Genomic DNA, 14,803 nt, shown 5'->3' with positions numbered 1-14,803 from the left:
TGCGCGTTCGTTGAGAGTATTTTCGATGGTACGTATGTCGATTGCGTTGCCGGATTGTAGACTACTTCGACGCTTCTCCTCAAGGTGGACGAAGTCGGCGTCATTGTCGAGGGGAAGCAGGCGTAGCGGGACAGCGGCAGGCGCCGCAACAAGGAACATTTCCCGCTCCTTCCATTTCTGTTCTTCGGCAACGGCATGCAGGCGTTGGTTCAAGGCTTCTTGGTGAGCGCGCAACTGCGCCTCTGTCTTTTGTTCGTCAGCCTCTGTCTTTTCCATATCGTTAATGGCTTGTAAGAAGGGCTGGTCGCGGCTCAGGATCGGGAGTTCGGCGAGAGGGATGCCAGCCGGGCGCTTGTTGAGGAATGGGTAGCGCCGCACAAGCTTCTCCGCTGCTAGCTCATACACGCGTAGTTGCATGCTGTCTCGAATGGCTTTTATCTGTGTTGCTGAGCAATTGTTAGCGAGGCTCTTCTGGAGATCCGCCTCTTTTTCCATGTATTCGGGATCTTCGTCGAGACCCACCTCTGCCAGCAAGATGCCGAAGGGTGCTTCTTCGAGAAAGGAGCGCAAGGCGTGCACGGCCTGCCGCTTTAGCTCCCCATGTCTCTTGCGAATGGCCTCCTTGAGATCTATGATCTGTTCCTCGTTGGAGATGGGGTCCTCGGAGAGGAGGGCGTACAACTTTTCCTCCATGTCCTGGCACGGTGCGTCGCTGCCCACTGACATCAAAGACGGGCTGCGGCACTGCTCGCCCGTGATTTCGGCTCGCATGTTCGCACGAAAGTTGTCTGCTATCTCTGCCGCTCGAGCCTTCAACTTCTCTTCGATGGTGTTGATGACGTGAGGGTTGGTGGCTGGGTTGCTCAAGAGATTCATGCGCTCCTCCTCGAGATGTCGAATGAGTGAGTCTTCATGGAGGTCAAGCAAGTTCACGGGCACTCCATTTGGCTTGCCGTAGAGTCTCACGCGCTCCTCGTGCATCATTGATTTTGCCAGCGCGGCGGCACGGCTGTTAATCAATTCCTCAGTCGCGCGAATGGCTGCTGCGTTTCGCAGAGGATCGTACTTCAGTCGCGCGCGCTGAGCCTCCAGTGTGGTGATGGTGGTGTCGGCATTCAGAGGAAGCTCTCCCAGGTTCTTGGTATGGTAGCTGTCTTTCATGTACTGCGGACGCTCTGCTGCGTTCATCGCGATGGCCATACTGCTCGCCATGTGGCCCAGCTCTTCCTCAATCTCTATCACCTTGTTCATGTCTGGATTTGGTTGCTTCAACAAGTCACGCCGCCTACGCTCCTTTGCAAGGAAGTTGTTGCTGGTGTTGAGCGGAAGATCCGCAATGCGCCGTCCGTTGTGTTCTGGTGCGAGGTAGCTGGGGCGCTGCTTGGCCAGCAGCTCTGCCGCCATATCCTTCGCCATATCGTTCAGCTCATCCTCCAACGCAGCGACAGCGGTGGCACCCTCGCATGAGCTCTTCATTTTCTCCCGGCGCAGCGCCTCCTTGAGGACAAAGTTGCGATTCTCGCTCAGCGGTAGCTCATCGATCGCGACGTGCAAGTGCTCTGGTTTCATATGCTGGCGATCCGCCGCGAGCTCCGCAACTGCCAACCCTTCGGCACGCTCGTTGAGGGCGTCGTTCAGCTTTCGAATCTTCGCCTCGTCGCACGGTTCCTGCTGACGCTCGCGCAGTCGCGCTACCTCAAGGAGGTGGAACTCCGGGTCGATGTCAAGTGGCAAATCGTCCACTGGGAGTCCCAAATGCATAGGGTTGAGGAAGAGATCGCGCTCGCTAGCCCTCTTCTCGTTCGCCACCTCTCTCACCCGTTTCTTCAGCATTTCCTGCCATACCGCTACGTCGTCCCGATTCTTCTCTGGATCCTTCATTGCCAATCGCAGTGTATGCTCGAGACCAGTGAACTGCTCGTCTTCGTTCAGCGGAAGCAGCTCCAGCGGTATCCCCTCCGCTTGGGATCCGAGGAAAGCGCGCTCCCGCTTGTGCATGTCGTCCGCCATCCTCGCCGCCATATTATCCATTGTATTCTCAAGCGTGTTCACGCGGGCTGCGTTCTGCAAAAGATGTCTTCTAAGCTGCTCTCTTTCCTGGGCCATCTTTGCAAACGCGGGGTTCTCCATGAGCGGCAGGTCACCGGTCGGGATGCCCAGGTACTGCGGACGCATAAACGAGAACGACAGCGCCCTCTCTTTCGCTTCCGCATCCGCAGGCGACGCACGACTCGTCTTCTCCTGCAACTGTGCTGCGCTCACGGGCTGCCGCTTTTCCACGGCCACTTCCACAGGCCCCGTAGTGTGGCGATCGCCATCCACCAGCGTATCACTGTCGACGAGCTCGACCAGCGGCTGCCCCTTTAGGTCTTCACAGCACTGCGCACTCTCGTACGCGTCTGTGATGCGCACCCGCGCCGCCTCAACGCAAACGATCTCGACTCGACACTTCACCTCTACATCCCTCGCCGCTGGACACGTGATGGACAACACGTAGCGGCCTTGTGCGGGCAGGTAGGCCACCAGGCCGATCTCCTTCAAGTTTGACGCCGCCGACACCCGTGCCACCTGCTGCTTCGCATCGTCGTAGAGGTACATGCCGACGTAATTGTCAGTCCGCACGTCACTACTACTGCGCGCATCTCGGTTCCATTGCGAGAGGAGAATGTGCGCGACTGTAGGCACGTCGACGAGGAAGTCGACACGATCTTTTCCCTCGGGCACCATTGTAACGTGCTTGACCGCCGGCAAGTCACGGGCGACGTTGAGGCGAAGGCGAGAAATGCTCACCGCGCGCTCGTCCGCCGGTCTGCGGTACCAGTACGAGAGCAGAAAGATGCTTTTCTCATGGTACATGGCCGTTGGAACGAGGTAGCACTGCGATTGAGGTGGAACGCGTATCTTGCTTGCCACCTCTCGGTAATTGAGGAAGATGCCCTTCTGCACGACTTGGTGGTTGTTATGCGTGACAAGGTACGTCAGAATCGAATCGTTCTCCATGCTCTGTGCCAGGAGAAGGTCGCACCGCACGTAGCTCAGCTCTGGCAACAAGTGCAGCTGGCGCCGCTTGTCTGGCTGCCGAATCATGGCCATTATCTCCACCGCCTCGTTGCTTGTATTGACAACGGTGTAGAGCGGGTTTTCGCGCCACGTGAGCAGTGACGGGTTGCCGCCGTTCGTACCGTCACCCCATTCACTGTGAAAGTTCCAGCAGGGCTCGATGAGTCCAAGAAGATGCACCTGCGAAATGATGAAGAATGTGTGCAGGAAGATGTCGGCCGGCACACAGAAGGTGTTCTGCATGGTGCTGATGTGGTGCATTCCTCGCGACGCCCACCGCGGATCCGCCGGATCGGACATAGGGCCAGTGTAGGTGTACGCCGCGTACGGGTTATGCAGCTGCACCACCACCTCGCTGAGGGAACGAGGTGGTGATGCAGAAGTGACGAGTATGTCGAGGACACCGTAAAACTGGTGAGGTGCCAGACCGAGATTCTCTGTGGCATCGCCGGTTTGGGCTCCCACGGCTGTGGTGCGTAGCTCGTCACGCAGCCTCAGCCAGTACATGGGAGACGTTATGTCCAACTCAGCTGGCATTGTCGTTGGTAAGTCCAGCGGCGTGTTGATGACAGGACGGCCGGAGAAGTCGTGGAAGACCTCAGCGAGCGAGCAGCCCGCCAAGTTCTCATACAGCGTGTAGAACTTCGCGTACGCCTTCTCCAGCAGCAGCGGCCACCAGTGGTGGGTCGGCGAGCGGCAAAACACCGTGTCGTCCTTCACCATCGGAATGCGGTCGTCGATCTCCACCTTCACCCACTGCCCGTAGCGGTGGAACTGGAACGTGTAGCGGCCGTCCTTGCGCGGGTTCTTCGAGACGAAGCAGTTGCGGATCACGTCGGGGTGGCGTTCCAGCAGTGCCGCGAACGCCGTCAGCGTACTGCAGTCGTAGTGGTCGCCCTGCCCGAACTGGTCCCGCCTCAGCTCGTTCGGCAACAGCGGCACGGTCTTGCCTTCAGGGTACAGGTCGCCGATGTGCACCCACGGCCCCATCGTCACATCGCCGTTCCATTGCATAAATCCACGATCTTCAAACGGCACGTTACTGTCTGGACGCTCCGGCACATCAGCGGACGGCTCTTGGAACGCTTCGTAGTCGATGCGAGTGACTCGCGGGCGTATGCCTTCATTCTCCTCGACGCTCTCCGCTTCATCAGGCAGCATGGAGGCGTCCTCTGGAGCCGTGACGCGGCGAACCTGGCTGCCAAAGGAAGATACAATAGTGACTTTGGCCGGCACGTCGCCCTTTCCGCGCGGGCACGTGATCGAGATGGCATACCGACCACTCCGAGGAAGGCGGTGGATGACGCTCGTTTCACGAAAGTTCGTCGCGGCGTGCACACCCGCCACCTTGCGGTCCGTGTCGTCGTAGAGGTACATACCCATGTAATCCTCCGTCATGGCATCGCCGCCCGACTTGCTGACGTAGGGCTTTGTTTGGTGGAGAAGGATGTGTACATCGGTGGCTTCATCAACGTAGAAGTCGACCCGGTCTTTGGTTTGCATCTGCAGCTGCACTTCCCCTGTAGCAGGGTTCTTCCAGTCCATTTCAGTCCCCGTGAGCTTATTGATGGCGATGTTGCTGTAGTCTTCATGAGCCATGCGGTAGACGGCCAGCAGGAACTTGGCCTCGTCACCCTTGTGCATACAGGAGGGGACGAGGTAGCAGAGTGCTTGCGGCGGAATTTTGATGGTATTTGCCACCTCACGTGAGTTGAGGAAGAGGCTCTTAAAGATTGGCTTGTGGTTGTTGGCAGTCACCCAGAAGGTGGGGATCGGGTAGTGATAGGTGCATTGTGAAAGGATCATGCCGCACTGCTTGTACGTGGTCTCCTCCTTCGGGCCTTTCCGGTGCCGCTGATCATCCTGTTTGACCACAACTGAAAGCGTCACCGCCTCTGTGCCGTGATTCCTGAAGCAGTAAAGGGGATTTTTGCGCCACGACACGCTGGTGGGATTGCCGCCGGCCGACTCACCCTTCCACTCGTCCTCAAAATACGTCGCATCCGAGGCAACGGTGCTGATGTAGCATAGCTGCATCGAGTTGACAATGCGAAGGAAAACATTCAGCGGCAAGAAGATGGAGCGCGGGTTGTTGACGTCGTACTTAACGCGGTGCTTATCTGACCACGCCAAGTCGTTCTGGTTGAGGGGGCCAGTGTAGACAAATTCGTCATCTTCGAAGGGGTTGTGCAGGCGAATAACGATGTCATCGAGCGCGGATGTCCCCTGAAGAGAGAAGATATCGAGGAGGCCGTACTGTTGTTCTCGCTGCAGACCCATCGTCTCGAGCTCGATATCTTTGGTAAGCACTGATGCCACAAGCTCCCCAGAGTGTATGCGCTGCGCCAAGTCAAGCCAGTAAAAGCCCTCCGTAACCTCGGCTCCTGCCGCCTTAGCCAGCTTGGCGTCCATGGGGATGTTCAGCACCGGGTTGCCAGTCAGGTCGTGGAAGGTCTCCTGCAGTGTGCAGCCCTCGAGGTGGTCGTAGGCGGTGTAGAACTTCGCGTACGCCTTCTCCAACAGCAGCGGCCACCAGTGCTCCGTCGGGGACCGAAGGTAGAGCACCTCGCCGTCCTCCATGGGAATTGTGTCGTCGATCTCGACCCTCACCCACTCCCGCCCGCGGAAGAACTGGAACGTGTAGCGGCCATCCTGGCGCACTTTCTGGGTCACAAAGCAGTTGCGGATCACATCAGGGAAGCGCACAAGCGTTGCGAGGGCAGAGATCATGAAGCATTCGTAGTGGTTGCCTTGGCCAAACTGCTCACGCGAGAAAACCTCGGGCAGCAGCGGCTGGTTCACGCCGTTAGGATAAAGTTGGGTAATCGAAATCCATTTAGTGGCGATGCCAGCGTTGTTCTTGTTGAACTCATGGTCAACGAACATGTTGCCACTGTCCGGCACTTCGTAAATCGATGAAGCCCCCATCGTAGATCGTGGGTGACTTTGCGGCAATCGATTCCTGAAGATAACTCAGAAAGGGTGGGTGGGCGAATAGAAGACAAAGCGAAGGGGAAAAAAAATGAAGCGAAAAAGACTGTACGATGTGGGGGAGGGGGGAGGGCGTGTGTCCCGTGGCGCGGGGAGGCGGGAAACAAAGAAAGAGATCGCGGAGACGGGAAAGGCGACACGCAAAAATAAATAAGAAAAAAGGAAGGGAAAAAAAAAAGAGAGAAGGCCGTGTATAGAGGGGGGAGGGACTCCCTCTTCGTCCTCCGTCTAAGGCAAAACACGCGTCTGTGCGCCAATCGTTCAGACAGCACACACCCTCGCTCGCACGTCGGGTGCTCTTCTTCGCTTTGATGGGGTCTGTGGTGGGAAAAGAAGAGTGCGTCCGCCGCAGGTATCCGCTTCAACGGTGTCCTCGCCACTGCCTGCTGCTCGTTGCACTACCACCAACAGCACCAGTTGAATTGGCTCTCGCTTCGGTCCACTGACGCGCACGCACACATACGCACAGACAGACTGTTCTCTGCCTATACGCGGCGGAGGCGAGAAGCAAAACAAGGAAAAGAGAACCAAGAGAGAATATATTAGCGGGGGCAATCACGTATGACAGGGGTGAGTGAAGAGAGCGAAGATGGGAAAAAAAAAACGCCACGTCGCATGAGATATCGACACAGACGACAGCGCGCGTCTCGTGAGCAGTCAAAAGCAAAAGGAGAAGACCAAGTAGACAACGCAGCGAGAGAGAGCAGGTGGAGGGGAAGGGTGGAAGGAAGAGCCCTCCCTCAGAGGCCGGCGATAATCAGCCGAGCAAGGAAACAAATCAAGCGAAAAAGGGTGGGCACGGAAGAAGTCGACCAACGTGCACACCACGGACACGTATAATGCGTGACACGTGAGAGGCACACAAACGCACAAACAAGCGCACCGTGCGCCGCGGACAATGATGGAGGGGGTGTGAATTGGCGTGGAGAGGTGTATGGGTGGTGTTGAGAAAAGAGGACTCGGAGAGACACGGTGGAGGGGGCGCCACGCTCGCACGAAATCGTTTGGCTCTTCGCACACGCACACGCGCACGCACAAACACTACGAAACAAAAGGAAGAAACGGAAAGAAAGCGCCTAGACGCTATCTCGCAGGTTGTGCTACACAGACGCACGCGAGTCTGTGAGTATGGGGGAGGGGGGAGTGTCTGCTCTGCGCTCTCTTTCTAAGAAGGAGAGGTGCGCTTGAGGAAAGGGCAAACACAACACTGAAGTAATGAGAACAACGGAGCAAAAAGGGCAGGTTTGCTGCTGCGGAGCCGTGCACGAGTTGCTGTAAGCGGCGCAGAGGGAGGGGGGCAAGAGGACGGGGGAGGCCGCAAAAGTGAAGTAACAGGAAATGACACACCCGATAGAGTCGTCCCGCAAAGTCGCGCGGCCTGTGGGGAGGGAGCACAAAGGCGAGACAAGAGTGAGCAAGAAAAGAGTAACTAGCGCCCCTGCGCTGCTGAGTGGACACCGCCACGTCAGCACGTCGTGTGGGTAGTGTCGTGGCGTGTTGCCGTTGATGTTCTGCGGTCAACTATCCTAAACAACGATGATTCCACACGTAGTGTCGTTTTCTCGACCCGTTTCGGCTCCTCTGTGGTGCTGTTTGTGCTTGCGAGCGCCGATGTGCGTGTTCGAGGGACTCTTCTCGATAATAAGGGAACAACAAGAGAAGAAATACGTCGAAAAGGCGAGAAAGAGTGAGAGGGAGACCATGCGTCAGTCCCTTCACGCCACAATGACCAACAGAGCTGCACGTGCGCAAACTCAGAAGCAAAGCTATACATACTGGAGCTCCAAAAGGATGCGCACGAACGATGCCGCGGTGGAGAGGGGAGAGAAGAGCAGGAGTAGGAAGAGAACAACAGCAGTAGCGGGGTGAGCTGTGTGCCCTGTCATGTTTCACAAAGGAAAGGAAGGGGGGTGTTCGTGAATGAATGAGGCTCACGATTACCCATGCAGATAGGTATGGGGCAAGGGAGCAGCTAAAAGCCATTCGCTGCCCCGCCCCGCTGCTTCTTTTCACGTCGCTTTGCAGGCGTTTGTTGTGGCAGCTGTGAACTTCCACAACACACACACGCACACACAAGGGCACACGCGAGTGGTCTGCCTCTACGTGCGATGGGCTATATGAGAGCGTCAGAAAGGGGGACGAGAGAAACAACACCCACATGAAACATGACACCCAAACCATTGTGCAGCATCACAATTTTTTTATAGTGGTCTTTCTTTCTTTCCTTAACGCTTGTCACTCATGGACTTACGAGTGTCACGTGCGCCGACCCTCAACAGCCGCGGTGGCGGTGTTTTTGTTCGTCGCATGTCGCACACATGCACCACATCACACAGACACCATAGTGCCTTCGCTCCCACGACCACAACACATCTCCTGTGCGTCTGCCATTGCTTGTCCACCACACAGTGCCCAGCGTCGGCGGATGCCACTCACAAAGGAAGGAAGAGTGACGCGTGAGTTGGCTGGGAAGGGGGGGAGGCATTGGCAGCAACATGTCGCCTCACACCAAACGACAGGAAAGCGGCAGCTGTCGCACCAGGGAGAAGAAGCCGAGAAGCAGACAGTGCTGCGTGAATAGAGAAGGCGCCGCATGAAAAAGAGAGGGGGATAAAGAGGACAACGACATGGCGCCTGCACCATCCTCAAAAATAGCCACTGCCGTCGCCGCTGTTGTCGCTCTCGCGCCCCTCCCTCGCTTCCTCTATGGCGAGCAAGTCCTCCGGTCGCATCTCCCCCTTCTTCAACGACCCCTGCAGCGACTCTGGTAGGGAATGCAGACTCCGCAGAGACGCATCAGAAGCCACGCGCGCCGACGCGCGGTGTGGACTGATAAGCTCAGCTAGCGTTGCCTCCTCATTGGTGTTCTCCGAGGCCGTCGAATCGCGTCCGCGCTTGGGGCTTCGTTGCCGGCAGAGGTCCAAAACCTCTGGTACGGCTGCCATACCTTTTTCGCCGTTGCTGCACGTGCGGATGGAGAGGCGGCGCGGTACGCGCGACAACTGCACAGGCGCCAGGAAAGACTCCGTGGCATTGCACAGCAGTGAGTAGCCGCCCTGCTGCCACTCCACGAAGACGTGGTTGACAAGCATCCCCGTTGGGTCCGCTGGAAGGCACAGCGGCACCGTCACCAGAGCCACCGCCGTCCGCACCTCGTTCGTCTCCATCTCTCGCAACACCGTCGACGACAGAAGCGGCTTGGACCGAATGCGCACCGGGCGACCATCTCGGACAGGCGTGTAGAACGTGGGCTCTGGAAGGAGCATGACATCCGATCGGCCGCCTTCCTGAACACTTGAGCGTGCGCTACACGTAGTCGATCCGATGGCGTGGTCGTTGCCTAGCCCGGCAGGGGTGTCGCCAGCGCTCGCGTCGTTGCCTTCAGCCTCGACCAACAGCGGTAGGTCACTCGTCCCCGCCAGTTTCGACCAGCCCCAGATGTACCGTCCCTCGCCCATATAGATCAGATTATACGTGCTCACGTGTGCTGCAAAGGCCTCCTCGGTTGGGAGGTACACCAGGACGTACTCCTCCGCTGTGAACGGGTCTGTGGCACGTCCAAAGGCCTCAATGCGCTTCCCAAAGGGAACCTCGCCCACCACGTCTGCGTACCGGTGAGGGAAGCGCCGCACGCGAATTGTCTTCTCCAGTCGTGCTGGCTCGTACACGCGGTAGTACGGCTTCACCTCATCAAAGAGGCCCACCATACCGTCTGTCCACATCACACACGCCCTGTTCACCGACACCGCGTCAGCCTCCTTCACATCTCCGGCAAACATGACACCGGTCGACACAGGGGGGGCACTGTGGAAGGAGTCAGCGCTGCTACGGTGGATGTGGGTGCCATTGGCTGAGCGACAGCCAGCCTTCGCAGAGTAGTAGGGAACCACCGTGCCCTGGCGGACGTAGCTCTTCAGTTCGTACCATCGCCGGTGTAGGAGCGGTTGCCACTCAACCTCCGCCAGTAGGTCGAGCGATATCGCTTCAGTCCCGCTCAGTCTCCATCGTACCACTGGTACCCTCTTCAATGACGGTGACGACTGTGCCGCAGCGCGACGCACGCCGAGTGCCTCTTCCAGCGCCTCCTGAACAAGCACCGATGGTACGTCGAGGGGAGCCAGCAGAAGCGCAGAGCGGGTGCCTCCGCTAAGGTCCCAGCGGGGCAGAGATACCACAGCGCGGCGGCGCGGCGTGCCAGACACAACGCTTGCGAAGGCGAGAGGCACGGGAGAGGTCTTCGTATAGAGGCCGTCTGCAAAGCAGGCCACTCGCATCGGGATAGTGAGGGCCCACAGGACGTAGGATGTGGACTCGCCATCCGCCGCCGAGGTCAAGGAATCCCTCAACTCCGCCTCGATGGCCACAATAACAGTGCGATGACGCATCTCCAGCACGGCGCACGTGCCGGTCCTCGTTGCCATGAAGGGTGATGCAGCGATGGGCATCCTCGTCTGCCGTCTTGCTTATGTACTCTTACTAACAACGCTCGGACGCGTGAGGCGGAAGATATTGAGGTTGGTGGTGGTGCTCCAGGAGGCCCCTGGGATGACGTACGTCAGAGGCAAAGAGGTACCGAAGCGATATCAAGCTTGATCGCTTGCAGGACGCGCTCCCCTCACGAGCTTTCAAGCTCTCGATAGCGCACTAAACTGGGCTGAGCACCACCACGACTCTTCCTCTGCTACGATCCAGTCTGGTGCTTTCCACTGGCAAAAGAGGGTGAGGCGCAAGGAGCAGCTGTTGGCTGTAAAGACAGAGAAGAAAGGAGAAACCACCCACGCTGCGCCGTACGATGATCCCCCTATTCACTGCTGCCACTCGCCTGCCTCGTCACTTTTTCTCTCTCTCTCTCTCGCAGTGTTCGACGGTGTTCGTCCACGCATCCCCTTCCCCCACCCTACACAGCAACCATTCCCACAGATGTGTAGGCGGACGCGCGGATGTTGCACTGGTGCGTCGCGCACATCCGGGGAACGTACAAAACAGACAAACACTCAAACGACGCAGAAAGGGCAGGCAAAAGATGAGAAAGATAGCGAGAAGGAGAGATCGAAGGCGCAGGAAACAAATGAGCAGCGCTGAGCACTGAATAAAACGCAGAGAAGGGGATGCAGAAGGCGCACAATTGAGGAGCGTGCAGGGAAGCTAAAGCCAGGAGAATCGCAAGCCGTCGTGATACACTAGTCAAGAAACGCGGCCACTCCTCCGTCGCTTGAATCTGAGGCACATTCCCCCTTCTGCCACTTGCTTTTTTGTTCGTTCGCCCCTCCTTCCCCCGTCCCTTTCAACTCTTCGGGAGAGCTGCGTGAGTGTTGGGGAGCGATTTCTCCAAAGCCCTATCCACCTCAACTCAGATGATAGAGAGTGAAAGAGAGCCAAAAAGCAGTCCATTATGCACAATCATTGCGAGCATCTTGCGAGCACTCCCGCAGGTTAGGTTCTCCTTCTATTTCTTCACTGTATCACTCCTTTCTTCTTGTGCACAGCACACGTTGCACGCGGTGAGGAGTGAGAGAAGGGCGGGAATCGATTTCTTCGCCTCGCTCCCCTTTTCCCACGTGCACTTTCAGTTCTTGTCTGCCATAACCGCTGCCTCATGCAGCGAGCAGTACTTGTGTAGTGCTGTGCGACGGGCACGCTGCCATACCGATATTCAGCTGGGAGGGGGGTGTATATTCTGGGATGGGCAAGGAAGCGAAATGGAGAAACACCAAACTTTGGGCGGGGGGGGGAGGCAAATACTGAGGCCAACCTGCGTCCACAGAAAAAAAACGCCCTCACACGGCAGCATCCTCTTATCCATCCCCTATCCGTGGTGGTGGTGAGGAACCCAAAGATGACAGGAAAAAGCAAGAGGGAAGACGAGGAAGAGAAGATGCACGAAGCAAAGAAAAGATCGCCACGCGTATTCGCTACAGAGCTATTTGTTGGAGAGCGCAGTCACAGCGTGTGTATACACGACGTACAGTAGGCCTACAACGGAGTTCGCCTGGTCCTACCAAAGCTTGGCGCACACCCCAACTGATAAGCCCGCGAACGCCTCCGCAAAAAATAAAACATACATGCGCAGATGGGGTCGTGTGAGACGAAGAAAAGGCGAATACAGTTGTGACAGCGGTGACTGGCTGGCCCCCGAAGCACACAGGCGAATAAGGCACCGCCATCTCCCCAAATGGAGGAAGGGCGTTGAACACGGAAGAGCGAAAAATGTGGAGGTTACGTCAAGCAAGACGAACCCGTTGGGTAATCTTTCAAGCGGTCTGCTGAGGTGAGCGACTGACAAGAGCAGCGCGCACACCATACAACAAAAAATACTACAGGTCCACAACCACGAGTAATGGCACGAATAACAACAAGGGGGAGCCACCGATTCAACTTTCGCTCATCCAGGCCGCCTTCACTTGGCTTCCTCGCGTTCATAACCCTGCCAAGCATCACGCCGCTACAGCTTTACGTCATCCTCTCAGAGAGAGAGAGAGAGCTCGCATCTTCATCTCCTATGGGCGGTGTGGACTGCGCATATGCAGAAAGGCCCATTCACCGCTACAGCCCTCCACAAAACCTGGAAAAACGTTTTTTCTCTCACAACGCGTCTACATTCAGCCCTACAGCGGGAGCGAGACTCCACGCGGCCCGGCACCCGCGCGTCGCAGGTCGCCTCACAGCCGCCTCCATCATGCAGGTCGGCATGCCGTGCATGTCCCTCGCGGGGCCGCAGGCTCCCCACACCAGTTGGCAGCGGGGGCCGGGTGCGACACACTCCAGCCACGCTGCAGCTCGCTCACACCCAGCGCCACGCACGACCTCGCCGCAGACGCCAGAGTGGCGATGCATCGCTCTGCCTTCCCCACGCCGTAGGCGCTTGACCCTGTCACCGCCAGAAGTGGCGCGGCATTGGCAGGGATAGAGAGGGGCTGCCCGGCCTCCCCACACGGAGGGGGCGGAGGGCGCTGGATGCCGTGCGCCGAGGGGTCCCCGGTTATTAGGACAGCTCTTAAAGATGATCTAAAGAAACGAAAGAAACAGTGGAGTTACTGGTGAATCGCTTGTAACTAGTATGCTCATACAGGGAGACACACACGCACGCACACACACACACACACACTGTACACAGAATAGTTACTTCAGTTTGCGATCGCGTCATTTTTTTTTCATTTAAAACTATAACTCTCTTCTTTGGTGAAGTTCTGTTTCGTTTAACGCTTGGTGGCACACATCACCGGCATCGCTGAGTTCTGTAGTTGTTCAGTGCGTGTCTACGCGCTGGAGGGAGAAAGGGGGAAAAACAACAGGCAAAAAAAAACAGAGAGAATGGCACGTCCAACGCCTATAAAGCGGTGTAAAGACCGGAGTAAAGGGCGTGTCGGTGTACGAGTAACGAGGAACAAAGAAGCGGGGGTGGCGCGCTGCCTCGAAATGGAGCCGGTCCGCCGTGTGGCAGAGAGTGACACATCATGGCACCACATCAGTAGTGAGAGAAACCAACGCGCACCTACACGAATCCAAGGACCCCAAACCTTCCGCCATAAAGGAAGGCGCAGACGACTCTTTCCAGAATATATGCCTCCATTCCTCATCGCCATCATCCCTTGTTCTCTCTCGTTACCACTAGCTGAGCACAAACCGTACTCTGAATCCCAGCCCCTGTAGGCGGCGCCCCCCTTCCACTCACACGTGTCGTGCGGTCAAGCTCGATCAACACCTCTCCCGTCTCCTTTTCTTTCTTGGATGATACGGTGTCTGTGTGTCTGCATTCACGTTGCTGAGTGTCTCGCTCATTATCACAGAGAGGGCAAGGCAGAGCGAAAGGAGAGAGCAAAACAGGCGAAGACAAAGTAAGAACGCGAAACAAGAAATCAAGGGAAGACTGTGAGAACAAACTGTGGGACACAGCGGCAGGAGGGGGGGGGGGCAGAGGTGAAGAAGAAATTCGGACTACAACAACTACGACAATGGAGCAGAGAGGTGAAGATACACACACACGCACATGCACACATGCGCACACGCCTCTCGACGCGCAAAGAAGAACACGTAAGTAGTAGACAAATCAGGTGGAGAAAGAGAAACAAAAAAAATACATAACGAGGGAAGAACTCAGCAGCATACACACACACGCATACGTATTGGGAGGCGAAGATGGGGGAAAACGGTTGGCACGTGCGGCGTGAACAGCGAAAGGGGAGACAACAAAAAAAGGAAAAACAGAAGAGCAGAAAACGAGATAATGCGCCGACGGCAGTGGCGGGAAAGGGACGGAAGAAGGGGGGCTCTTCACTCATACAAGTGACCTTCGCTAGTCTCTTCTCAGCAGGAGGGGACGGATGTGCACGAATGGGTGTGTGTGTTGTGTGACAATGCACATGCATCCCTCAGAGCGCACGTATGTGTGGATATCTCCTGTCTTCGCTAGCCTGAAATCAGAGAGGAAGAAAGGTAAGAGGGCGACAGTGAGCCAAGCAATCGCGTTGGCATCTTCTACCCACATAAGATGGCTAAGACAACGGCAACGAACTATAAGCAAGAAGGCGAAGAATAAAGAGGGAGGGAGGACGGGAGCGATGGCAGACTCACTCACACCCACAGCGGCAAAGCCTACCATCAGGAAGACATATATATATATATATATATATATATATATATATATATATATATATAGTATAGTGACACTACTAGATAATAACAGAAGAGAAGTCGTACGACGACGACGTACGAAGAAACGTAAAACGGTAAGTACGACGACGAAACCGACGAA

At 56.6% G+C, this 14,803-nt stretch overlaps 2 protein-coding genes across 2 annotated transcripts in view, besides 1 other annotated feature; both read right to left on the bottom strand.

Annotated features, from left to right (window-relative positions):
* The window catches only part of LPMP_270480 (calpain-like cysteine peptidase, putative), a gene marked incomplete at both ends in the record, with an annotated part of 14,895 nt that extends 8,907 nt beyond the window's left edge, over positions 1-5,988 (bottom strand). Inside the window, one exon of the mRNA XM_010701834.1 lies at positions 1-5,988. Coding sequence (XP_010700136.1) covers positions 1-5,988 — 5,988 coding nt within the window.
* A 2,708-nt stretch (positions 5,989-8,696) lies between these two features.
* LPMP_270470 (hypothetical protein) lies at positions 8,697-10,496 on the bottom strand (the record flags this gene model as incomplete). Its single annotated transcript, XM_010701833.1, has 1 exon — positions 8,697-10,496. One exon carries the CDS (start codon positions 10,494-10,496, stop codon positions 8,697-8,699), a length of 1,800 nt encoding a protein of 599 aa, XP_010700135.1.
* Positions 10,497-12,641: 2,145 nt separating this feature from the next.
* Positions 12,642-13,043: a repeat region.
* Positions 13,044-14,803: the final 1,760 nt, after the last annotated feature.

Source organism: Leishmania panamensis (assembly GCF_000755165.1).
Source record: "Leishmania panamensis strain MHOM/PA/94/PSC-1 chromosome 27 sequence".
Lineage (NCBI taxonomy): Eukaryota > Euglenozoa > Kinetoplastea > Trypanosomatida > Trypanosomatidae > Leishmania > Leishmania panamensis.
This window is presented reverse-complemented; position numbering and strand designations above follow the sequence as displayed.